This window comes from Taudactylus pleione, unplaced genomic scaffold (assembly GCF_031769625.1).
Source record: "Taudactylus pleione unplaced genomic scaffold, aTauple2 ptg000065l, whole genome shotgun sequence".
Taxonomy (NCBI): Eukaryota; Metazoa; Chordata; class Amphibia; order Anura; family Myobatrachidae; genus Taudactylus; species Taudactylus pleione.
In genome coordinates this window covers 13,252,227-13,278,101 of record NW_028284467.1, presented here as the reverse complement: position 1 = coordinate 13,278,101, position 25,875 = coordinate 13,252,227, and the positions used below count along the sequence as shown (strand labels likewise).

General features: G+C 41.6%; 1 protein-coding gene across 1 annotated transcript in view; it reads left to right on the top strand.

Moving 5' to 3' along the window:
* Positions 1–25,875, top strand: part of ATF1 (activating transcription factor 1) — a 42,383-nt gene that overhangs the window by 980 nt on the left and 15,528 nt on the right. The window contains exons 2-7 of the mRNA XM_088465944.1: positions 7,712–7,816; positions 10,480–10,605; positions 10,724–10,824; positions 22,095–22,225; positions 22,704–22,886; positions 23,001–23,160. Of these exons, the coding sequence (XP_088322070.1) occupies positions 7,718–7,816; positions 10,480–10,605; positions 10,724–10,824; positions 22,095–22,225; positions 22,704–22,886; positions 23,001–23,160 (800 nt within the window). The 5' untranslated portion in view covers positions 7,712–7,717. The remainder of the gene's footprint in view (positions 1–7,711; positions 7,817–10,479; positions 10,606–10,723; positions 10,825–22,094; positions 22,226–22,703; positions 22,887–23,000; positions 23,161–25,875) is intronic.

Below are 25,875 nucleotides of genomic sequence, written 5' to 3'. Positions count from 1 at the left end.
TCCCATTCACCTGCCTTCTACACCCCCGTGTCCCTCCCATTCACCTGCCTTCTACACCCCGTATCCCTCCCATTCACCTGCCTTCTACACCCCATGTCCTTCCCATCGACGTCCCCTTTACACCCCATGTCCCCCTCATTCATGCTTGATTGCACCCTGTGCCACCCCCAGTGGTGTGCCTGATTACACCTTGTGTGCTCCCCCCCCCCCCTGCCATTTTAGCGGTGTGCCTGATTACACCTCGTGTGCCCCCCCACTCCAGTGGTATGCCTGATTACACCTCGTGTGATGCACCACCACTCCAGCTGTCTGGTTAACACACCGTGTGCCCCCCCACCACTCCAGCAGTGGGCCTGACACCGTGTCCCCCCCCCACTCCAACTTTGTGCCTGACAAAACCCTGCGTTTTGTACCCCCCATTCCAACTGTGTGCCTAACACCCTCCGTGTCCCGCCCCCCCTCACACACACACACACTCCAGCGGTGTGCCTGACAACACCCTGCATGCCCCCCCACTCCAGCAATGTGCCTGGCATCACTCCATGTATCCCATCCCAAGTTGTACGCCTGCCTATACCCCAAGTGTCACCCTTCCTCCAGTTGCGTGCCTGATTGCAACCTGCGTCTCCCCTTTCCTCCAATCGTGTGCCTGACTAGACTCTGCGCTCCCCTCCCCCACCAGTTATGTGCCTGATTGCACCCCACATCCCTCCTCCAGTCTCTCAACAAACATTACCAGAATCTTTGCCTAATCCTCCTGCTGTATATGTGTAAACCCCGGCCCTTGTATGACTCTGACTCTCCCAACACTATATACTGTGCAACCTGGTCACTCTAACTAACTAAATGTAATAAATAAATATGTACGCTGATTGCCCAAGTGTGGGGTGTCCAGTGATTTCTCTGTACATGGCCCAAAGACCTGCTGCTTTGTTTTCTAAATGTTATTGCATTTCCCTTGGTGATTACAGTTCATACTTGATAATGATTGCTGGTAAACTTGTCCAGTGACCACATGTTGCTTTTTATATTGTTACAGAGAGCACTTCATTGGTTAAGGCACCCTTAGCCCAGATTATGGGGCTTCATGGAGACTTTGTGCTTCATGTCCCAATTCACTAGGAACTTGTGATATCACTGATTGGCTTGTATTCGGTGGACTAAGCATGTCCTACCACAAGACAGCCCTACCTTCTATACTTTCCTTGCTGTAGATGTACCTGACTGCTCCATTGTCTTGCTGCCTCCTTACTAGCAGCCAATCAGCACCGTTTGAAGAACCAACCAATCACTGTGCTGATCTAAAATGTGCTGCTTTTGATCAAGCCTATATCGATTATTCATATTTTGGAAGGTAAAAGAAAACCTGGTTTTGGAAATTACCTGAGGAATTCATTTTCTTTCTAAAGTTTGGCATTCTCATGATTTAGGCCATTCTCTTCTTTAATAAAAGATGCTCGCCCCAGCTGTGCAAGTTCTACTAGTATTACCTAATAGTGCTCACTCTAGGTGCAGGGTGCTGATCAGTGATGAGGGCATATTTAAATTTTGAAGGGCAAAACTTTATACATGATGTATCGCTATAGCTCCTGTCTAATATTTTGTCCTTCAAAATTTAAATATGCCCTCCTCACTTTTCAGCTCTCTGCACCTAGAGTGAATACTACGTCAGTTACACTAAGCACTCCTACTGCAGACAGAGGTTACTCCACACAGGGCTTAAGTGGGGTACACACTTGGCAGACAATCGGCCAACCAACAGATTTGTTAATGCTGGGGTATACACTGGGCATTACGTCGTTCGTACAGTCGACAATCAATATATCGTCCCAACCATTGGCTCATGTGTACACCCGATATATCTATGAACAATGTCATTCACAGATATATTGCGTCAGCCGTGCAGCATGGCAGATTTGATCGTTCACATTGTGTGTACACATGACCGACTGATCCAAATGCTGGCATACACACTTAAACCATTTGGCTGACCGATACGTCTGGCCAGAGAAAGCACAGCATGTGGGTGGGTCATGTGTACACACCAGCAGATTGAATTAATATTTCTGCAAGATATATCGCACCTGCTGTGCTTCATGGCCGACGCGATATATATGTGAGCTACGTTCACTGATCTATCGGGTGCACACATGAGCCGATGGTCAGGGCGATATATTGTATGTCTGCTGTACGAGCGATTTATCGCCCAGAGTGTACCCAGCATTACCTAATTGGTAATTCAGCTGTCCTACTGCTGTGTTATGTTTCATTGAATCATTGCTTGGGCAAACACACAATTGAGGTCTCGTGCTAGGATTTATATTGCTGCAACAACTTCTGATCCACAGCATAATTCTCACCCCAAAGTACATACACAAAACGCTGCCGTTTGTTCATGGATAGCAGGCTTAGTGCCATGTCTGTGTTAACCCATTCTACCTTCCACCCCCGTGCTAATAGCTTCTGCTCTAATTTCTACGCATGGCACATGTGCTAACCCCCTCTGGCCTGCACTTTATTTCGTAGACGTTTTCTGCCAATTTCATATTTATCCTCAAAAAAAAAAAAAAAAAAAATAAAAAAAAAATATATATATATATATATATATATATATATATATATATATATATATATATATAAAATAAAGGGGCATGTGAGCCCCGAAACGTTGGCCTATTTTTGACAAGTGGTCTCAATATAATATTATAAATTTTCACAAATCTCGGAGTGCGGCTGGTTATTTTCTGTTTACATTAACTATGCATACGGAGGCACCCGAGTACCATTACTTGGATATAGTGAGTGCCGGGCTGATATTTGTGAATATATATATATATATATATAAACAAATTTTTTGGCAATATTATGATCTCTCACTGTTAGGGAATTTTGCTCTATCCCAATTACTCTGTCCTCTGCCCTAAGCTCTTCTCACTATGCAGATGATGCCCAGATTTCTCTGACCTCTCTGGATCTCTTTGTTCTCTTCATGCAACCTCAAACGAAGCTGTTAATATTTCTACCAGTCAGCAGGCAATCTTTAATAGAATCTCCGTATGAGATAATGGATTTCAGTAGTACATGTAAAGCTAAATGTGTAATTATAAGCAAATATTCCAGGAAAATGTCTTCTGTCACCACCTACAATCCAGGTAAAGAAATTTGAATCATTTGTATTTGCAACATGTCCTACTGGGAGCCAAATGCCTATGGGGTCTATTTACTAAGCAGTGTTAGGAGACAGAGTGAAAAGTGATAAGGTGCCAGCCAATCAGCTCCCAACTGTCATCTCACAGGCTGTGTTTGAAAAATGACAGTTGGCAGCTGATTGGCTGGCACCTTATCACTTTTCACTCTGTCTCCTAACACTGCTTAGTAAATAGACCTTTAAGTATCCTCCATGGTGGTTGTCTCTACCACACACATTAGGTGCAAGTGTGTATAAAGGTATATCTCCTGACCTTTAAGTGAAACTATTCACAGTTTAAATGCTCAGTGATAGACTGGATAATCTCTAGTTGGGCCACAGAAAGCAACCAAGCACGACTTAATACAATAGTGTCACCAACATTATAAATGGACAGAAGTAAGCATAAAGGCACTAATTGAAAAATTTTACGGCAATGTCTTCCAGATTCCTAAGAGTTCCGTGAAACCATAAAACACAAAAATCACAATAGTGTATTATCTCAAATATAGACTGTAAATAAAGTGACCTTGAAAAATACCTAGGTTGAAACTATTTTATGGAGGGGCAGTTTCCAGATCCAGTGCTGTCTGTCTGACTGGTGTCCTATTGCTGCTACTTATCTGGGCCTGATCAACTCCAGTGGTGTTTGCATATATTGGACACTTTATTACATCATATTTCTGGTAGGTACTCTATTATCTGTATTTTAGGATTCTATTTAAGTTTTGTGTGTGTTTATATACTGTCCTTATCATGTGGATAGTCTGATAATAAATGGTATTACACTGTTGAGATTTATTTTCATTCCCCGAGTCCGGTCATACTGGAGAATACAGAAGCATCTTTAACAACGATCATGTGAAACAGACCCAGGCTGTGATTTGTTGAATGGCTCTGCTCAATTCTTAGGGGCAGATGTACTAAACTCTAGAGAGTGATAAATTACCAACCAATCAGCTCTTAATTGTCATTTTTCAAACACAGGCCCTGATGCAGCAAGGATCGCAATTGCAAAGCTGGACGCAGGCTATAGATATGATGTATGCATGCAGACAGCTTTGCAATGCGATCCTTGCAATAAGGCAAATGCAGCAGGAGGTGTATGACGCCCCCTGCTGCATTTGCGATCCCAGCACTGCGATGGAGGTCACAGGCTGGGATCACCATCACGACCATCATGGCCGGCTTGCGAGCCCAGCAGGCTACGTGCGTCCATGCAGTCCCTGGGCTGGCAACTCCTGGAAAACTGTCTAGACACGCCCCGTTTCTGGAAACGCTGGCCTGCCCCGCCCCTTAACTGCCTCTGCCTGTCCATTAGGCAGAGGCATTCAGGGGCTTGCATGTATCTTAGCAGGACCCATTCTGCACACCCGCAGAATGGATCTTCCACATGTGCAGATTTCCGTAATCGGGAATCTGCGTTCAGCCGTGCACTGCTGAAACAGGCCACCAGCTTGTAACATGACAGGAGCGGCTGGTCGTTTATCACTTTCCAGAGCTTAGTACATCTCCCCTTATTCCTGTAAGTGCAATACCTAAGGGGACTTTGTTTGCCTGACTCCAGTGGGGCTTGATGGGATTATCCTATATTGATGGGCTTCAATCACTATATTGGTTTGGTCCTATAAGTGTGACATTTTAAGGGGGATTTTAAACCCTTCATCTGTGTGGTGACAGCGCTTCTGGATATCTTTTTATCTTCCTTATTTATTTACATTCTGTATCTGAGATAATACACTATTGTGATTTTTGTTATTTTTATGCTTCCACTGGACTCTTGGGAATCTAGAAGACATCGCCACAGGGACATTGTCGTCTGAAAGAGGAACATAACATTTTTCGCTTAGAGCTTTTATGACTTTATGCTTACTATTTGTACGTACTTCTCAGCTAGAAGCATGGTATGCAGTCACAAAGTAAACACCTGGAGAATGTCAACATGGGCATAGTGTCGACATTTGAAATGTTGACATTGTGAAAATGTCAGCCTTCGGTTTAGGCTAATTTTAAACAGACCATGTTGACATTTTGATTGTGTAGATATGACTAACGCGTCAACCTAATATATTGAACCCAGAAGCAATCATATATTTTGTACATTACCGATAGTTTATACCATCGCTGTAACATTTACGTTTGGTTCCTAAACAGCTAAAATACTGATTATAGTATCAGACAACAAGGGTTGTACATGGCTCATTTGGGGAGGTTCATACTGCAGCATGTGCAACATGGGAAAAGGCCTTGTAGTAGCTGTCATAGAAAGCATTGCACACTATACACACTGGGCCTGATGCAGAGACTGACACAATGCCAATGTTTTCTGCCTGATGTGTGTCGTTAGTACCAATTTTTGCGCTGTTGTATGCCCGGCTATGCTTTGGAAGGCATCAGCATATTTTTGCAGTTGCTATTTCATTAAATCTCTGAATCAGGTCCACTGTTTTCATGGTCATTTAAATAATGTCTAAAGTCAGTCAGGCATCACCTGGAAATGTCTGCCATGGCCACCATGCCTATGAAACGCGTCACTAAAGGTTATTGCACATTTAAATCCCACATGCCACATGTGAACTGATGGCCAACTGCCCATGTTATTTGTGATGCAATTCCAATAAATACAAGCTAAAGATGCAATAAAGACTCATTACATTTGGAACTTCTAAAAGTGGTGTTTGGATTCCTCTTTCATTGGGCAACAAACACTATGGGCAATATTCAATTTATTGTCCCCAGCAGTGGGTACCCATTATTTATGGCGCATGTTGCTACCAAATTTACTGGGATTAGCTGCGTAAAGCAGCTAAACCCGCTTAAAATACTCAGCACGCTGAGTTTGGGCGTCCAAAAGCCAAACTATGGGCAGTATTCAATTGTTATAGCCTATTCAACTGTTGCTGTTGTTCGCGCTGATCGCGGCCAAAGTAGTCTGGTTTAGCCGCGTAAAACCAAAGTGCTAGGCGCGATCGCAAAGAGTGCTATTTGGGAGCCCAACCAGGTAATTATTTTTGCCCATTTCAGCTCGCACCCCCCTGGGACTGCGAGCTAAAATGGTGCGCCAGCAGCTGATCGCGTCCGACAGAAGAAACAATTAAATAACGCCTGTCGGACGCGTAAAGGGGCAAAACAATTGAATACCGCCCTTTGGGTGGATTTGTGCTCTCCAACTCAGGAGAGTACAAGCAGAAATAATGGATGCAGACAACATTTGCGCCCAGCGGCACAAACAGTATAAAAGCACAACGGGAGATGCAGTCACAATAAAACAATTGAATTCCCCCTTAGCGCTCAGTGAAAGGGCGCAAATCTTTTCCTACCAAATCACATGTATTATGCAGTGTTCTTCTGTAACCAGGAAACTGTATGATGTTCCAAGGACATACATGAAAACCTTTTATTGTACAGGTTGAGTCTCCCATATCCAAAATGCTTGGGACCAGGGGTATTTTGGATATCTGAATATTCAGTATTTTGGAATATTTGCATTAAATAATGAATGTCTTGGGAATGGGACCAAATCTAAACACAGAATGCATTTATGTTTTATATACACCTTATACAAAGAGCCTGAAGGTCATTTTATACTATATTTTTAATAATTTTGTGCATCAAAAAAAGTTTGTGTACATACATGAAATTCATTTGTTTCATATACACCTTATACACACAGCCTGACGGTTATGTTATATTTTTAATAATTTGTGCTTTAAACAAAATTTGTGTACATTGAACCATCAGAAAGCAAAGGTATCACTTTCTCAGTCATGCTCAAAATATTCCGTACTTTGGAATATTTTGATATGGGAGACTCAACCTATACAAATAAAAGTGCTACTCCTGACTCAGCAATGGTTATAATAAAAGTGCTACTCCTGACTCAGCAATGGTTATAATAAAAGTGCTACTCCTGACTCAGCAATGGTTATAATAAAAGTGCTACTCCTGACTCAGCAATGGTTATAATAAAAGTGCTACTCCTGACTCAGCAATGGTTATAATAAAATGTTTGTGTTTGTAACCCAAACGTTTTAGCAACATTGGTGCAAAAACTATATGTTCTTACTGCTCAAGACCACTGCATTCCAAATCGACCACCCGCTTGAGATTGCAAGGTTGTTAATCACCCCCTTCCCCAGGAGTCTGCTCAGCAGAATACAGTGAATAGTGGAGGTCTTAGGTCTTGCAGTTCAAAAACCATTTTGAAGAAAAATGTTCATGATGAAAAAATGGCATAGTAATACTGCTGACCATATTGTACAGAACAACGCCAGCAAATCCTGTAGAGAGATCCTGTGAACAGTTGTTCATGTCTCTTGTTTCCCTTTTGCTTGTTAAGACGTGGTTGTTGTAATTTATATCCCCCCCCCTTAATGTATAATTAACTTTTTTAGACCAGACTGTTGTATCTTTTCCAGTATGTAAGTGAAATAGACTTTAAATATAAACTGTTGCTAATTAGTATAGTATTAAATGGTTTAATTGATAACATGTATAGCCTTCAGAATGTTTTTATTTTTACAGTTTAGTATGGAAGAGGTTTCTAAAAACAACAACGATAATTCAGAAATCATACAGACCATAACCTTGCCAGCTTCTGCTTTCCAAGGCTCACATATCGCTCAACAGGTACATGTTCAATTTAAATGATGATGTGCAATACATTTATATAGTTGTGGTCAGTATCTGACAGAAACATGACTGTCCTTAACAGCGTGACTTGCCATTTATATCTCATTTTTTTAGCATTAGCTTACATGTTAAGGATTTGCTGGAGGAAAGTAGGTGGTGGTCAGAGAGCAAAGTTGTTTGTCAGAAATAGTGCAGAGATGAGAGAAGACTAGGTAAATGGAGTGCTAATGATGCGATAGGGGAAGAAGGTCCATTAGGAGAGGCCAAACGAGGAGGAGATGGAGAGGAGTTTGGACTTGGCATGGTTGAAGCGATTGTTGAATGGGATGTTAGGCCCCCTATATGAGGGAGTGTAGGACAGTGGAGAGAAAGAGGGAGGAAAGGTGGAGAAGTTATTAAGAAATTGGATGACCGGTCCAGGGGCACAATAAAAGGTGGTAATGCAAAAGTGGATAGGATGGAAAAGACCGCTCGAGTACACCTCAAAAGAGGAGGTTTAAAAGAAAAGGATTCAGAAGGAACAATACGGAAGGTACTGTTGGGGAATAGAAATAGGGCTCTGAAATAACTACAGTGACTGCCATTATGTACAGCGCCTTGCAAAAGTATTCACACCCCCTTGGCTTTTTACCTTTTTTGTTACATTACAACCTGTAATGTGTTTTGTTTTGTTTTTTTTAATCTGAATTTTATGTGATGAATCTGCAGAGATAGTCTAATTTGGTGAAGTGAAATGAGAAAAATATATATAAAAAAAGAATCTTTATAAATAAAATACTGAAAATTGGCATGTGCATATGTAATCACTCCCTTTTGCTATGAAGCACCTAAGTCCACCTGTGTTAAATCTAAGTGTCACATGATCTGTCAGTATAAACACACCTTTTGTGAAAGGCCCCAGAGGCTGCAACTCCACTAAGCAAGAGGCATCACACCATGAAGACCAAGGAGCTCTCCAAACAAGTCAGGGACAAAGTTGTTGAGAAGTACAATTCTGGGTTGGGTTATAGAAAAAAATAAAAATATCCAAATCTTTGATGATCCCTCGGAGCACCATCAAATCCATCATCATCAAATGGAAAGAACATGGTACCACAACAAACCTACCAAGAGAGGGCCGCCCACCAAATCTCACAGACCGGGCAAGGAGGGTATTAATCAGAGAGGCAGCACAGAGACCAAAGGTAACCCTGAAGGAGCTGCAGAGTTCCACAGCAGAGACTGGTGTATCTGTGCATGTGACCACAATAAGTCGTACACTCCATAGAGCTGGGCTTTATGCAAGAGTGACCAGAAAATAGCCATTACTTAGTGATAAAAATAAGAAGACACGATTTGAGTTTGCCAAAACTGTGGGTGACTCCCCAAATATATGGAGGAAGGTGCTCTGGTCAGATGAGACTAAAATTTAACTTTTTGTCCACCAAGGAAAACGCTATGTCTGGCGCAAACCCAACACATCCCATCACCCCAAGAACACCATTCCCACAGTGAAACATGGTGGTGGCAGCATCATGCTGTGGGGATGTTTTTCAGCAGCAGGTACTGGGAAACTGATTTGAGTTGTGGGAAAGATGGATGGTGCTAAATACAGGGATATTCCTGAGCAAAACCTGTTTCAGTCTGCTTGTGATTTGAGACTGGGACGGAGGTTCACCTTCCAACAGGACAATGATCCGAAGCATACTGCTAAAGCAACACTTGAGTGGTTTAAGGGGAAACATTTAAATGTGTTGAAATGACCTAGTCAAAGCCCAGATCTCAATCCAATTGAGAACATGTGGTTAGACTTGAAGATTGCTGTTCACAAGCAGAAACCATTCAACATGAAGGAGCTGGAGCAGTTTTGCCTGGAGGAATGGGCAAAAATCCCAGGGCCAAGATGTGTCAAGCTCATAGAGACTTATCCAAAGCGACTTGCAGCTGTAATTGCCACAAAAGGTGGCTCGACAAAGTACTGACTTTAGGGGGGTGAATAGTTATGCACGCTGAAGTTTTCTGTTATGTTGTCCTGAATGTTGTTTGATTCACAATATAAAAATAAAACACAACTTCACAGCTGTAGGCATGTTCTCTGAATGAAATGATGCACACCTTCAAACAATCCATTTTAATTCCAGGTTGTGAGGCAACAAAACATCAAAAATGCAAAGGGGGTGACTATTTTTGCAAGGCACTGTATATTAATTTGTATATACTTCCATCATAAATGCTGTGCCAAGTCTCTATTTCCTCTCTTGGCGCTCCACATTCACTGTACTACTACCAATAGTAGTCTCTGGCTGCCCATATCAACACCTCCACTTCATACATGTGAGACCTCATTTCTAAATACTCTCCCTCATGCCTTCTTAGATGTACTTCTGACCACCTCAAACTTTCACCTAAAAGGCTTCTCACATGCCACTACCCACCTTTTGATTGCCTACCGCACATTGCAATCCCAATCTCCATTTTTGTCTTGGCTCTGTCCTTTCCCACTATATTGTAAGCTCTCTCTCGAACATGCCAATCCTTAACCCTTTGTCTTCACGTCTCCCTATATTTTGTCCACTTTGGATTTAGTTAATTAAAATGTTGAGGTCAAGCCATTTGACTTTTTGCTAATTTAATGCTTCTTGCCACCCAGTTGTTTACCTGTTTTTCGAATATTGTTTTAGATGTCTCTGAGAGGCACAACTCCCCTGACTGTTGTACTTTCTGGGGAACAACAAGTCCAAGTGCAAGGTGTAATCCAGACTGCCCAGTCCTCTGTGATACACTCTCCTCAGGTTCCACCATCACAGGTAACTGCTGCTACCTCACATTGTGTTCTGTGGATAGTATATCATTTAAGCAAAGAAATAAGGAATCAAAATTATTCTGCAGACTTTTATTTTGTAATTTACTCTTTACTCTTTCTAGGCCTCCTCACTTTCAGACAGTGAGGATTCGCAGGATTCATCTGATAGTATTGATTCCTCTAGGAAGGCACGTGGTATTTTAGCTCGTCGGCCATCCTATAGGTAAGTGAAGGCTTATAGCTACAGTATATCTGTTTATGCGCCTTTTAGAATATGAAGTTGTCTAATTCAATGATTCTCAACTTCAGTTACAGGTCATGCTTTTAGGATTTCTGGCTGTAGAAACAGGTGTGATAATTTACCACCCAGTAAAAATAGATCAACTCACCTGTGCATGCTTAAAGAAACCCAGAATACATGACCTGTTAGGGGTACTTGATGACTGCAGTTGAGAACCACTGGTCTAGTAGACTGAACTTTTGTAATATTTTCATTGCTTTCCTATTGAAATGGCAGCGCTCTTATTTCTAAATTGCCAGAATGCCTGCTGAATTTGTCTGCCCCCTCTTCCTGCATGCAGTAGCAAAGGCATTGGAGATTATACAGTCACTTCTGGAACAGATATATAGGACTGTTAAAAGTATTAAATACTAATTGAGACTGATTGTATAAGATGGATAATTAATTCTTGTATTGGAAAGATCTCTTAAATTTACATACTGCTCAATTAGTTGGCACATACGATGCACTTAATTATTTGTTCTGATGTTAGTGTGTGTAAATTATACATATCCCCTAGCTGCTGCACTTACAGTAGATTGGTAGCTGGTGCTGTGACTCTTGCTGTCAACTGTCCAATTGAATGCCACTATTCAACCTGCATTCTGCACGGAACTTTGGAGAGTGCAAAATTCTCATGATCATAGTTGCTCATACTTCGCTTTGCTGCCAGTGGGGTCACTGCATCAGGAACAAATCTACTGTACATTGTACATTCACACCTTGGGATAGCGCTCCTGCTAGGCTGTTTTAGCGGGGTGCCGCGCCCTGCCCGATTTCAAAAGGGCAGCATGCGCCCTGCCCCCCTTAGCGGCGGCCTGCTGAAACAGCCTGTGGGTGCCGTCCACACCCGCGGGCCGAAGTGTCCTACGGGTGTGAAAAATTGCGGTATAGCGATTACTGTCAGTTTATGGATGCCGAACGCATGTACCCAGCATCTATTCATACAGACATGAGCGCTTGGGGGCAGCCCTGCGTGTCGGTAAGTGCCGAGCACGCCCCCAAGAGTGTTGAACAGGGGGTTGTCTTAAACCCCCCCCCCCTTTCTTATATGGCCACGCTCCCTTCTGCGCACACCAGAGTTCCCTTTCTCTAGGTCCTGCGCAGTGAATACTATTGGGATATAGGACCTGTTCCCCTTAGTATAAACAATGTTTTTTCAGGGACCGCCCCCTCACTGTATATAATCTAGACCCTTCCTCTTGTCCCTTGTCTTTTTCAGTGTCGCCTAGCAGTATAGAAGCAGAGCAGGGAAGTTTGTTATTTTCTATATAATGGGACTTACCTCTTTCTTTGCCCAGTGCGCCTTTAGCGCTGCACTCTGAGGTGGGGTGGTGGCTTCCCAGAGGGACAGCATGGAGACTGTTGTCTGGCATGGGGGCCGGTATGTTGAAACCGGAGGAACGGTGACGCCTGCGCTTTTGACCGGGGTCCAGCGGCTTACACCCTCTCTCCACAGCCGAAGCGCCAGGACAAGTCGTGGCGGTGTGTCAGGCCATTGTGTGCAGATGCATCCCGATGACGTACTGGACCTGCAGCCTGTGCAGAAGTGCACAATGCATGTGCCCAACCTCAGAGCTAAGGTCAGAGGGCTATAATATGGTGCTGCACACCAGAGACAGATGTCTGTCTCCCTTATACCTTTTCAGGGCAATGGAAGTTTGCAGGTGCCACAAATGGATGCCAAGCTTTCTCCCCAACAGCCAAATAGTGCTCAGCTGAGGCAAGTCCCTTTAGTGGGCATTTATACACCTTTAGGTTTTAGCTGTAACTACTGTTGGAACTAGAAAAAATGTGATGAAGAAATGACTGTGGAATCGATGTGATGAAGAAATTTTATCCAAGAGTGGCAAAATCTAGATAAAAGGCAAAGTAACTTTAATTGTTTTGAAAGTATGTATCATGTGAGAGATGATGATTTGCTTAATTGGTACACATTACCCTAAAGTGGATGCTGTAATTGCAGAGTTAATGGCAAGAACCACCATTCTGTTAGAGCAGGGGTCTTCAACCTTTGGCCCTCCAGCTGCTGTGGAACTACACATCCCAGCATGCCCTGCCACCGTTTTGATATAACAGCATGCTAAAACTGTGGCAGGGCATCCTGGGATCTGTAGTTCCACAGCAGCTGGAGGGCCAAAGGTTGAAGACCCCTGTGTTAGAGGATGGGGCAGCATGTAAGGATACCATGGATAAAAGAATAGACAATTCATTCAAGAAATTACATATTTCTACTGCTGTATCTCTGAAGGCTGGTATAGTTATGGCCTCTGTTTCAGGGGCACTAAGACTCTGGAGTGCATCCTTACGTACAGATATTGAAGGGTATCAAAACAATACCTTTTGAGAAAGTTAGAGATTATGCAGAAAGCTATTGAATATCTATGTGAGGCATGTTTGGACACTGACATATGCAGTGAGATCTATGGCTACAGAGGTAGTAGCATGGAGAGCTTTGTAGTATGATCCTGGATGGCAGATGAGAGTTAAAAAAATAAACAAAATAAAAAAACAGGTTGGCTACGTTACCCTATGAAGGTTCCTTTTTATTTTGGCGTAAATTAGACTCACTGATACAAAGTGTGACGGGAGATAAATCTTATTGATTACCTCAGGATAAGCGGAATAGATACCTGTTTCCATCAATAAAACAACAATGCAGAGAGGCTAAGACCTACAGACTTGGTCACCAATATATATAGAAGGTATTCCTCAGGAATGACCAGACAATCCTTTCAGTAGAATTTCAAGAGATTCAATCCTAAACAGCAATGATTACAGGGCCCCTTTAGAAATAGCAGTAGGGGGAAGACTATTACAGTTTGTCAATCAATGGATTCATTATGTTTTTATAAATGGGTAATGTCGTGGTATTCAACGGATATTGAATAGAGTTCGAGAAGGAACCAGAAATAGACAAATTTGTATTATCAAGAATGCCAATTACGAGTGGAAAAGATGGCCATGGAAGGCAATTTAGAACAATGTATCAGCCTTCAAGCAGTAAAACCAGTACCTACTGTAGTAAGGGAGACCGGCTCTGTTCACCTCTTTCTGGTAAAAAGAGGCTAAAATCTATTCTAGCAGGCATTATGGAAGGGGGCTTCGTAACATTGGTACATTTAAAAGAGGCTTACTTTCACATTCCAATGAACATAAATTATCATAAATATCTGATTTTTTGTGTAGCAGGAAGACATTTCCAGTTCACATGTCTTCCCTTCAGTTTATCAACTTCACCAAGGGCATTCACCAAGGTATTAGTGACCGTGATGGCACATCTAAGAGCTCAGGCAATAATGATCTGGCCTTACTTAAACAACATATTGATTTCCAGAAAGACTGAAGATATAGTGCAAGACAATGTGGGCCAAGTTCAAAAATTCCTGCAGATGTTGGGCTGGATTTTAAATTGGAACAAGAGTTGTTTGATTCCAGTCCAGAGAATCCAATTTCTAGGGGTTATGACAGGGTCAGCCTATCAGAAGACAAATGTATGAAGATACAGAGAATGGTCAAGATCATACAGAATCACAGCAGAATTCAACTCCATATAAGAATAAGACTGCTTGGCATGATCTCATCAACCATAGATGTAGTCCCTTGGGTAAGGTAGCACATGAGAGGCCTACAGTGGAGGCATATTAAAGTTCATTCAGAAAAAGTAACTCTCTATCATCACATACGACTGGGACAAGACACAAAAGAATCCCTAGACTGGTGGAAGAGTGTGAATCTGAAGAACAGATCAACACCACTGCTACAACCACAATATCTAGTTCTAACGACATTTGCAAGTCAATCAGAATGGGGGGCACGTGTGTCACAACTGGTATCACAAAGTTGGTGGATTCAACAGGAAAATTTATTTTCTTAAAATTGAAGAAAGATGCAAGCGTTATGGAGGGCGGTACAGTACTTCCAAGTCTATCTGAGAGGAGCTAATGAAAGAATATTTTTGGACAACATGACAGTGGTATCATGCATAAATTGCCAGGGTGGCACCAGAAGTCAGACCCTCATGAAAGAGGTTTCAAAGATCAGAACTTGGGAATAAAGTATTTGCTTTCCCTTTGAGCCCTCCATGTGGCAGGCAAGGAAAATGTGGTTACAAACTGATGTTATTTTACTATAACAAGGAGCGCAGGTAATTACATAAATCAATACTTAATAAAAAATACACTCTGATACATTCATTCTTACAATTGTGATCTCCAATAATATTGGTGTATAGGAAGTCCCCCTGGCATGAACCTGATTTGAGGCTACCAATTTGTGTCCTTATTAAATAATAGAACAAAGTTCCATAGCTGAGAAACTAAATACCCTGGTATCCATGAAATAACACCAGGCATAGCACTTAACTCCACCTTCCTTTTAACTTAATGTTAATCACAGTATCCAGACCATAAGCCCACAGGGTAAAGCGGTATCACAAAGCAAAGTCTTGAGAGGAATACTTTCATCTTTCTTATGTGGATCTAACCACTCCCTTGTTTAAAGTCTGTGCGGACTATGTTCTCACTGCTCTGTCCGTTTTGCAGGGCAAGCTGGCAATGTATAGCAGTCTCCGGGAGAGAGTGTGCTAGGTAATCTCACTTCTCTGGCTGGTAGATAGGAGGATATTGCAAAGGACTGTAAAAGTTCTTACAAGAGGCCGCAGTCAGGCGGAATTTCCCTTATTCCTTAATGCGTTTCTCCCCTGTTATGGATAGCGGTTTCTTCAGAAGACAAAAAGAGTGTAATGAAGTTGCTAAGGAAAATGTGGTAGCAGACTTCTTGAGCAGGAAACAAATTCTCCCGAGAGAATGGAATTGAACACAGATATAGTTCAAGTAATAATAATAAGATTTGGAGGTTCGGAAATGGACTTAATGGCAACAGATGTAAACACTAAAGTATCTTAAATTTTTTTTTTTTTTATAAATTATATAACCGGAACAAAGGGCAGAGATGTCTTCTCGCAGAAATTAAACTTTCACCTGGCTTATGTTTTTCCGTCTTTCCTGCTGATATACCGTGTATTGAGAAAGATCAAACAGGAACAAATTGAGGTAATAGCGATCTTACTCTATTGGCCCAGAAGAGCCTGGTTTTCAACAGCATAAAAAATGACAATGGAGGAACCATGGTTACTACCAGCCAGACTGGACATAACACAGGGTCCGTTACTACAGCAGAACCCGACAGTACTCGATTTAGCGGTCTGGAGATTGAAAGGAGGATATTACAGCAGTAGGGACGTTCAAAAAAAGTAATACAAATTCTATTATTAGCAAGAAAGAATTCCTCAGACTACAAGTTTTGGAAAAACTTTCTCTTTTAGGGGAAATGAAGCTGAGGCCATGAAGACTCATAGATCATGGATACTGCACTCCTTACATGAGGGATTTATTAGTTTGGCAGTTTCAACAATCAAAGTGCAAATATCAGCTCCCAGTACACTCCTAGATAGGAAGTTAGCAGAAGATGAATTGGTAAAAATATTTTAACAAATTAAAGTCCCAAGGTGCGACAATCCCTTATGCAACCGTCCGTAAGGAGAGAATCACTAATTCCTCTACAAGCAATAATACATCCACAGAACTCTTAGCAGGTATTAGCGCTCAGTTAAGATAGATATATATATATATATATATATATATTTATTCTGTCCATAGAGTCGGCACTCCCATTCACATGATGAAAGTACCGAGGTCATGAGTTAAAATAGTAAGGTCGAGAAAGCGGCACTCCACGGGTTAATAAACAGATTTCAAACAAGTCCATCAAATCAGATTTGATGGACTTTGTTTGAAATTTTGAAATCTTTTTATTAACCCGCGGAGTGCCGCTTTCTCGATTATATAGATGTATAGATATATAGATAGAAAGTAATTAAGTGATACTTAGTCCAAAGAGAAATGTAGTAATAGTTGTCACATGGAAAATGGTTTTTTGTTGTCTGAAGAGTTGTTAATTAAGAGGATCCATCCACAAGTTAAATCCTTCATAGCCCATGGGATATGAATTTATTCCTGAGAGCCTTAATAGTGACTCCATTTGAACCTCTAGAAGAAGTTTCCCTTAAGCATTTAACATCAAAATACTTTTCCTAATTGCAATAACCTCAGCAAGAAGAGTGAGTGAACTACATGCCTTATGGGCTGAGGAGCCATACCTGAATATTAGGCCAGACAGTTCCAAAAGTGGTCTCATCTGTTCACTTCAATCGGGACATTGTACTATCAGCTTTTTTTCTCTCAGCCAAAGATGAGTAAGTGAATGCAGAAAAACAAAGCATTTAATTGTCCTACAAAGTGGAATCGGACAAACCCATAGTCCTACCAAACAAACCATTGCAAGATGGATAAGAGAAGTTATTATTTTTGTTTACAAGAAAGAAGGGCTTAAAGCGCCTGAAATCCTTAAAGCACACTCGACTAGGGCAGTAGCTACCTTTTGGGCAAAGAAGGCAAAGCCTTCAGTAGAAGAGATTTGAAAGTGGCAACATGGTCATCTGTACATACATTTACTACTCATTATGCATTCGACTTGTCAAGTGATCATTTTGGAGATGAGGTGCTTCAACAGGCACCCAAATAAAATAATATTTATATTTGTTATGCAGAATTATGAGCTTTTGGTTATTGCCCCCTCCCCTGTATATAAGCTTTGGTATGTACTAAGGTGATGCTGCCATGGAGGAACAAAGAAAATATCGGATTATACTTACCGATAATTCAGTTTCATTGAGAGATTCCATGGCAGCCCATAGATTGATCTGTTCTTAGAATTATCGGTAAGTATAATCCGATGTTTTATAAGAATAGAAAAAAAGGTGAGGAATAGGAAAAAATATGGCGTGACGGAGAGGAAGGGTAGGGCTGCCAGCTCAAGGCACACAGGCAGTCGGTAGTACGCAGTAGTGAAGGAGAGTCACCAGGAACTATGAGAAAGAGATTACTGGTTATTCTATGGGCATAGTGGTTTCAAGCGAGGTGGGTCAGAGCAGGCAAAAGGGAGGAGTGCCTTGCATTTTGGGGAGTCTTTGAAGTCTATCCAGCTAAACCATATTGTTGTAAAGTCTTGATGTTTATCTACAGCAAAGGTGTATGTGATCCATTGCTTTCTCTAATAGATGTCTAACCTGTTACACCGTTCAATTGATAGAGGAGCGAATGAACTCAAATGCACAGACAAAATAGTCCTAGCAGCATTATACATTTGTTTGAGGAGAGACTTCCTGTAATGAAACAGAGGCATATCCGAGTAAGAGCAGCCAAGTGACAGAAGAACCTACAATCTCTTTCGTAAGATCTATAACGCCGACTGGAAGGTGGCATCAAGAAGGCAGAACCACTGAAGGAATCCATGGCTCCAGAAATTCTCCAGCAGAGCTGTGACTTGGAATATTTTGTGACTCATATTAGTGCATCTGTACTATCCCCTCGTCAACACCTTTATATTGTGTCTTCAGCACTTGGAGACTAGAAGAGCAAACATTAGTAATCTGAAATACTTCATCCCTTACTACTTGATCCCATTTTGAGGCAAGATCCTTGTCCCAACCCTTAGTGTAAAATAGGAGCGTGGTATAGGTATCATGCAGTTTGAGTTTATAGAATTTCAAAATCTTATGCATAGGGGATAATTTCTGGGAGCATAGATTCTCAAAAATGGGTCACCGCCAACAGACGCCATGAAATGTCGAAGTTGCAGAATTTCAACTGATCCTCCTAAGAGATTGTGTGCTCAGTTAACAGTTCTGTGAAGGACTTAAGCCTGCCTTTCTTACACAGATGATCCAGGTATTTGATACCTGTTCCTTTTCAGGTGTTAAAAACTTCAGATGCAATTCCGGGAGTAAAAATGGAGTTGGGAGAAAAAACTGCTGAGGGGTGACACCTCTGAAAATAGCCTCTCTTCACCTACACACAGTGCCTTGCAAAAGTATTCACCCCCCTTTGCATTTTTCATGTTTTGTTGCCTCACAACCTGGAATTAAAATGGATTGTTTGAAGATGTGCATCATTTCATTCACAGAACATGCCTACAACTGTGAAGTTTTTTTTTTTTTTTTTTTTTTTTTATAGTGTGAATCAAACAACTTTTAGGACAACATAACAGAAAACTTCAGTGTGCATAACTATTCACCCCCCTAAAGTCAGTACTTTGTCTAGCCACCTTTTGTGGCAATTACAGCTGCAAGTCGCTTTGGATAAGTCTCTGAGCTTGCCACATCTTGCCCCTAGGATTTTGGCCCATTCATCAAGGGAACACTGCTCCAGCTCCTTCATGTTGGATGGTTTCCTCTTGTGAACAGCAATCTTCAAGTCTGCACAGATTCTCAATTGGATTGAGATCTGGGCTTTGACTAGGCCATTCCAACACATTTAAATGTTTCCCCTTAAACCATTCTAGTGTTGCTTTAGCAGTATGCTTTGGGTCATTGTCCTCCTGGAAGGTGAACCTCCGTCCCAGTCTCAAATCACAGGCAGACTGAAACAGGTTTGGCTCAAGAATATCCCTGTATTTAGCACCATACATCTTTCCCTTGACTCGAATCAGTTTCCCAGTCCCTGCTGCTGAAAAACATCCCCACAGCATGATGCTGCCACCATGTTTCACTGTGGGGATGGTGTTCTTGGGGTGATGGGATGTGTTGGGCTTGCTCTAGACATAGTGATTTCCTTGGTGACCGAAAAGTAAAATTTTAGTCTCATCTGACCAGAGCACCTTCCTCCATACATTTGGGGAGTCGCCCACATGCCTTTTTGGCAAACTCAAATCATGTCGTCTTATTTTTTATCACCGTAATGGCTTTTTTTCTGGCCGCTCTTCCATAAAGCCCAGCTCTATGGAGTGTACGGCTTATTGTGGTCACATGCATAGATACACCAGTCTCTGCTGTGGAACTCTGCAGCTCCTTCAGTGTTACCTTTGGTCTCTGTTCTGCCTCTCTGATAAATGCCCTCCTTGCCCGGTCTGTGAGTTTTGGTGGGCGGCTCTCTCTTGGCAGGTTTGTTGTAGTACCATGTTCTTTCCATTTGATGATAATGGATTTGATAGTACTCCGGGTGATCATCAAAGATTTGGATATTTTTTTATAATCCAACCCAGAATTGTACTTCTCAACAACTTTGTCCCTGACTTGTTTGGAGAGCTCCTTGGTCCTCATGGTGTGATGCCTCTTGCTTAGTGGGGTTGCAGCCTCTGGGGCCTTTCAGAAAAGGTGTGTTTATACAGACAGATCATGTTACACTTAGATTTCACACAGGTAGACTTCATTTCACTAATGATGTGACTTCTGAAGGTAATTGGTTGCACCAAAACTTTTGAGGGGCTTCATAGCAAAGGGGGTGATTACTTATGCACATGCCAATTTTCAGAATTTTATTTATAAAGATTTTTTATATATATATTTTTCTCATTTCACTTCACCAAATTAGACACTTTTGTGCAGATCCATCACATCAAATTCTGATAAAAAAAATACAGGTTGTAATGTAACAAAAAAGGTAAAAAGCCAAGGGGAATACTTTTGCAAGGCAATGTATGTCTCTGTTTCATGTATCAAGTGTGGGACCAGTTGTGGGGTGAGGATACTTCAGGACTTTACGACACCATGGGAGAAACCTTTAAGGCTACAGGGAGTCTTCAGTTTCCCTGTGTCATTGATGTACCGATCTAGGATCCTATTGAGGTAAATTGCTGGATGGTGGGCTGAAATTACAGGGCACTGTTTGCCCCCTTTGTGTTTATTCCGAAACAATACAGCATGCTTCCACCCAACAAAGTTACAGAACGTTTTGTAAAGCTCAATAGGAAAGTTGGAGGGGATCCCTCAGCTACGGTCTGCAGGATATAGAAGTTTGTTCGGTTTTGTAATATTGGGCTCAATCAGTCAATAGGACCTCTGAATAGATCACACCTCCCGCTCCTTATGGATCTTGCAGAGCAGGGTAATGTAGCTAAGAGTAAATATTTGAGGTTGCCCAGATATTTATTAGGTGAGTAATGCCAGACATGTATAATTTACACACACTAATGCATCAGCTACTGTACTGCAGTTCAGTGGGATGTAATTAAAAGCAATAATGGGATAGCGTGTATATTATATGGTGTAAACCAGAGGTTCCCAAACTCTGGCCTCAAGGCATCGTAAAGTTCCAGGTTTTAAGGATAACCATGCTTGGACTTAATTAGTATTTCAGTCTTTTGATTTAACCATCTGTGCTCAGCCATGGATATCCTTAAAACCTGGACCGGGGTGCTTTTGAGGATCAAGTTTGGGAACCTCTGGTGTAAATTAATAGATGGTGCAAACTAATGGGGCCAAACGCCTTTTGGTACATAGCGGTCAAATTGTAGTCCCCATTGATAATAATGGGGTATGCTTTCTGCAGGACATTTCTGCGAAATTTAAAATTATGCAGAAACGCCAATTTCTACATCATTTTATGGAAAAAAAAAATAAATAAACTTTATAAATAGCCACTTAGACTAGGCATGTATTGTTTTGGGTTTTATTTCCTGTGCACCAGGTTTCATAAGTTCATTATGAGTTTTACTTTCACATCTGAGAGCTTCTCAATATAATAATAAAAAATAACTGGTAAGTGGTCTCTTAATTTTAATCATCATAGTCACATTTCCATTTGAGTCTATGGTGGGAATCTTAATTCCTTGCAATGTTCTGATGGGCACATTGCTGCTTAATACTGTAGTCTGGCATCGCTATAAGGGAGTGATGCAAGATTACTAGTCACAAAGTGCCTTCAATGGACGAGCCGGCAGTACGGCATTTCAGACTATTATTAATAAATGTATATATTAGGTTAACTATGCAGAGAAAGTTATGATTGAGCATTCCCTGGGACATGTAGATCCACAATAGCCGGAGATATACAGATTAGCTAGGAACCTAAACACTATTTATACACTGGGTAAGTTTTGAAAAGTGTGCCGTATTTTCCAGAGAAAAAATTTCCTGATTGGATGTGGTGGTGAGATTTCAACTGTAGCCTAGATCAGTGTTGGCTAACCTTGACACTCCAGCTGTTGTGAAACTATATATCCCAGCATGCCCTGCCACAGTTTTAGCATGCCATAATAGCAAAACTGTAGCAGTGCATGCTGGGTTATGTAGTTCCATAACAGCTGGAGTGTCAAGGTTAGCCAACACTGGCCTAGATGCTATATTAATAATTATCCAATTTTATTTCCTGAAGGCAAATCTTGAAAGATCTCTCTTCTGAAGACACTGGGGATAGAAAACGAGGCGAAGACGAAGAAGGTGTGTCTACTGTTACACCTATGTCTGCCGCTACCACTATATACCAGACCAGCACTGGACAGTATGGTGAGCATTAATTTCCTCTTTGTGCTAGTAATGCCTACTACAGGATAGAAAGAATACATCTTTATGGGATGTAGTTATTAGGTCTACATTTACATTCTCTACACCACAGGCAACGTCTCCACTTTCTCAGAGTGTCGACATTAAGGTTAGACTGCGGGGGAAGGGGGGTTGGGGTTAGGCAGCGGAGAGAGGTTAGTGTTAGGCTGCGGGAGGGGGGGTTAAGGTTAGGCTGTAGGTAGGGTGGACGTTAGGCTTTCTTTGCAGGGTTAGGGATTAGTGTTAGTGATAGTAGAAGAATACTTCCCAAATTGCTGGAGGATCACAGGTCTGACCTGGAAGTGACTGTAACTGCCAGGAGCAGGTAAGTGACCACTGGGCCACCAGGGATGATATATTGATATTATGACCATGTCATTGTTTTGTGTTTAAAGTCTGTGATAATTTTAAATCTATATATTTTTTTTTATTTTTTTTTTAGTAACCATTGGCCCTAATGGAACCCTCCAGCTTGCAACTTCAGGAACAGATGGTGTGCAAGGGTTGCAGGCATTGGCGATGGCCAACACTGGCAGCAACCAATCTGGTACAACTATACTACAGTATGCCCAAACATCAGATGGCCAGCAGATTCTTGTACCTAGCAATCAAGTGGTTGTACAGAGTAAGTAATTCTCGCTCTAATTTGGTTTACAGCTGAATTATGTGCCAAATGCACTTGTTTTCTTTTTCATTCTGCTTTTTGTGTCCGTTAATGCTGTGCCTGTGTATGTTTCAGCTGCGTCAGGAGACATGCAGACGTATCAGATCCGCACCACGTCGACCACCACCTCCCTACCACAAACTGTGGTTATGACCTCACCCGTCACACTGTCCTGTCCCCCAACAAAGACAGACGACCCACAACTAAAGCGTGAAATAAGATTAATGAAAAATAGGTAAGGGGGGAAGCCTTACTTTACATTATCTACTTTTGATAGCTAGATTCCCTCTCAGGGTATAGGATGACCTCCTGTTTTTTAGGGCAGAATCCACTGTCTTTGCCTCAGAATTCGGGTCTTGATATAGTCTCATGGAACGTGGGAGGGCTTAACTCACCTATTAAGAGAAAGAGTCACCACACATCTAAAACGTTTTAAGGCACAGATAGTATTTTTGCAGGAAACTCACTGGAGAGCCGGAGATGATTCCACTTTAAGGGATGGATGGATACAGGAATGTATTTCTGCTCCCTTTCGTACTAAAGCTAGGGGAGTTCATTACAATATCAAATCCTAGACCGATTTTTAGACCCAGGGGGTAGGTTTATCCTTCTAGACATGCGTATCTATGGAGTTAAATACACTTTACTAAATATATATGCTCCAAATAATCCTGCAGAATTTTTATTGGAATTATCCCAATTCCTAGCCCAACGAGATACCCCAGGCTTGGTGGTGGGTGGCGACTTTAATACGGTGGCAGATCCGCTTATTGACAAGTCCCCGCCCCCTGCTTCATTACGAGGCTTAGCTTGGCAACATCTTACTAGATTTAAGACGTCATGTGATCTAGTCAACCCTTGGCGCATACTCAATCCTACGGATCATTCCTATACTCACATATCTGCTGTTCATCGCTCCCTTTCGCGAATAGACTGTATACTAATAGGAGAATCCTTGTTTTCTTATATACAAAATGCGACCATAAAAGATATCATATTATCAGACCATGCCCCAATAAGCATATCTCTTTGCTACTCCTCCCCCATGTTCTCCTCACGCCTTTGGAAATTCCCTTATTATTTATCAAATTCAGAAGATTTTAAAAACTACCTAACCCGTAGTTGGAACGATTATCTAGATGACAATGTTGGTCACTGGGATACCCCGATTTTGTTTTGGGAGACTTCCAAGGCTGTGATGCGGTGCCATATTATTAGTTACCTTGCCAAAAAAAGATGAGAGGAAAGATCTCGCTACACTTCTTTGCAGAAAACTATGACTTTGGCGTTTCAGGCATATGTGGATGATCCTGGTGATGAAACGTTCTTATCATATAAACAAGCCTGTCGTCTTTTGGAATCTTACCTTTTGTCTCAGTCCAAGTCTATATTAGATTTTGTTAGAAATAAATATTTCAGGTGGGGAAACAAACCAGGTAAATTACTTGCAAATCTGGCTAAACCCAAACAGAGAAAAACTTTCATTCATTCCCTTAGGGACCAATCAACGGGATCTTACATTACTCGAATCTCAGATATTACCTCACAATTTTACTCTTATTATGAACAACTATACAGTTCTGGGAATATAGATATTGCTAAACAAGATATCTTGCTGCATGGTGCCTGTCTCCCCAAGTTGTCCCAGGATCAGGTGGACTGTTTGGAGGGGGATAGATCAATGGAGGAACTTTTGGATACTATCTCGAGCCTACACTCTCATAAAGCTCCAGGCCCTGACTGTTTCGGTGGAGATTATTACAAAATGCTACGCCAGGAGGTGTCCCCAATTTTGTTAGATTTATATCGCTTAATACATAGACAATCCCCTTCATATCCATCATTCAACTCCTCTCATACTATTTTTTTGCCTAAACCAGACAGAGACCCCCAGTTGGTGGCCTCATATCGACCTATTTCTTTACTCAACGTTGACTTCAAAATTCTGGCAAAGATTATGGCGAATAGACTACAATCTGTTCTCCTTGATTTCTTGACATCACACCAACTTGGATTTGTAAAAGGTAGACACTCGGTTAAGGGTATTCGGTCAGCGATAGCGGCCACTGTTGTTTCTTCCCAGGATGTAACAACCTCCAATTTACTGCTCAGTCTAGATACACATAAAGCCTTTGATACCATCCTTTGGCCACATGTATTCGAAAATTTGACACGTAGAGCCTTTGGACAAGATTTCATTGGCTTGATACGCTATTTCTAAAGTTCCCCACAAACTAATTTTTTGATTAATGGGTATACTGGGAGGCGTGATGGAACTCCACAGAGGCTCTCAACAGGGATGTCCAATGTCCTCTCTTCTTTTTAATTTGTCCTTAGACCCCTTACTTCGGCTAATTCAGCAAGATCCTAATATTAGAGGTATTAAAATAGGCACTAGTGAACTTAAAGTAACGGCGTTTGCCGACGACGTGCTCTTGTATTTGTCTCAACCCAATTCTACTGTAACTTATTTATTATCCATGCTTCAAGATTTTGGGGATATTTCTGGACTCCGGGTGAACTCGGAAAAATCTATGGCTCTATATTTAAGACCTGGGTTTACCAGTCCATATTGGCACGCCAATGTGCCCTTTGCGTGGGCAAAAGGGCGTTTTACATATTTGGGAGTTCAAATAACTAAAAATCCCTCATCCCTCTACCATACCAATATATCGACGGCCATTAAAAATTTGTTTGGGGTTCTGAATGGTTGGGGGCATCTCCGGCTCCCCTACTTGGGAAGGGCAAATTTGCTCAAAATGATAGTGGTTCCACGATTAATTTATCTGTTCCAATCCCTACCATTATTACTGTCTTGAGAAGACATTAAAAAACTTAACACAGCGTTTGCTAAGTTTATTTGGAATAATAAAAGAAGTAGAATTAGTCTGATTCGGCTCCAACAATGCAAATCTAACGGAGGAATTAATTTCCCAAATATTATTCATTA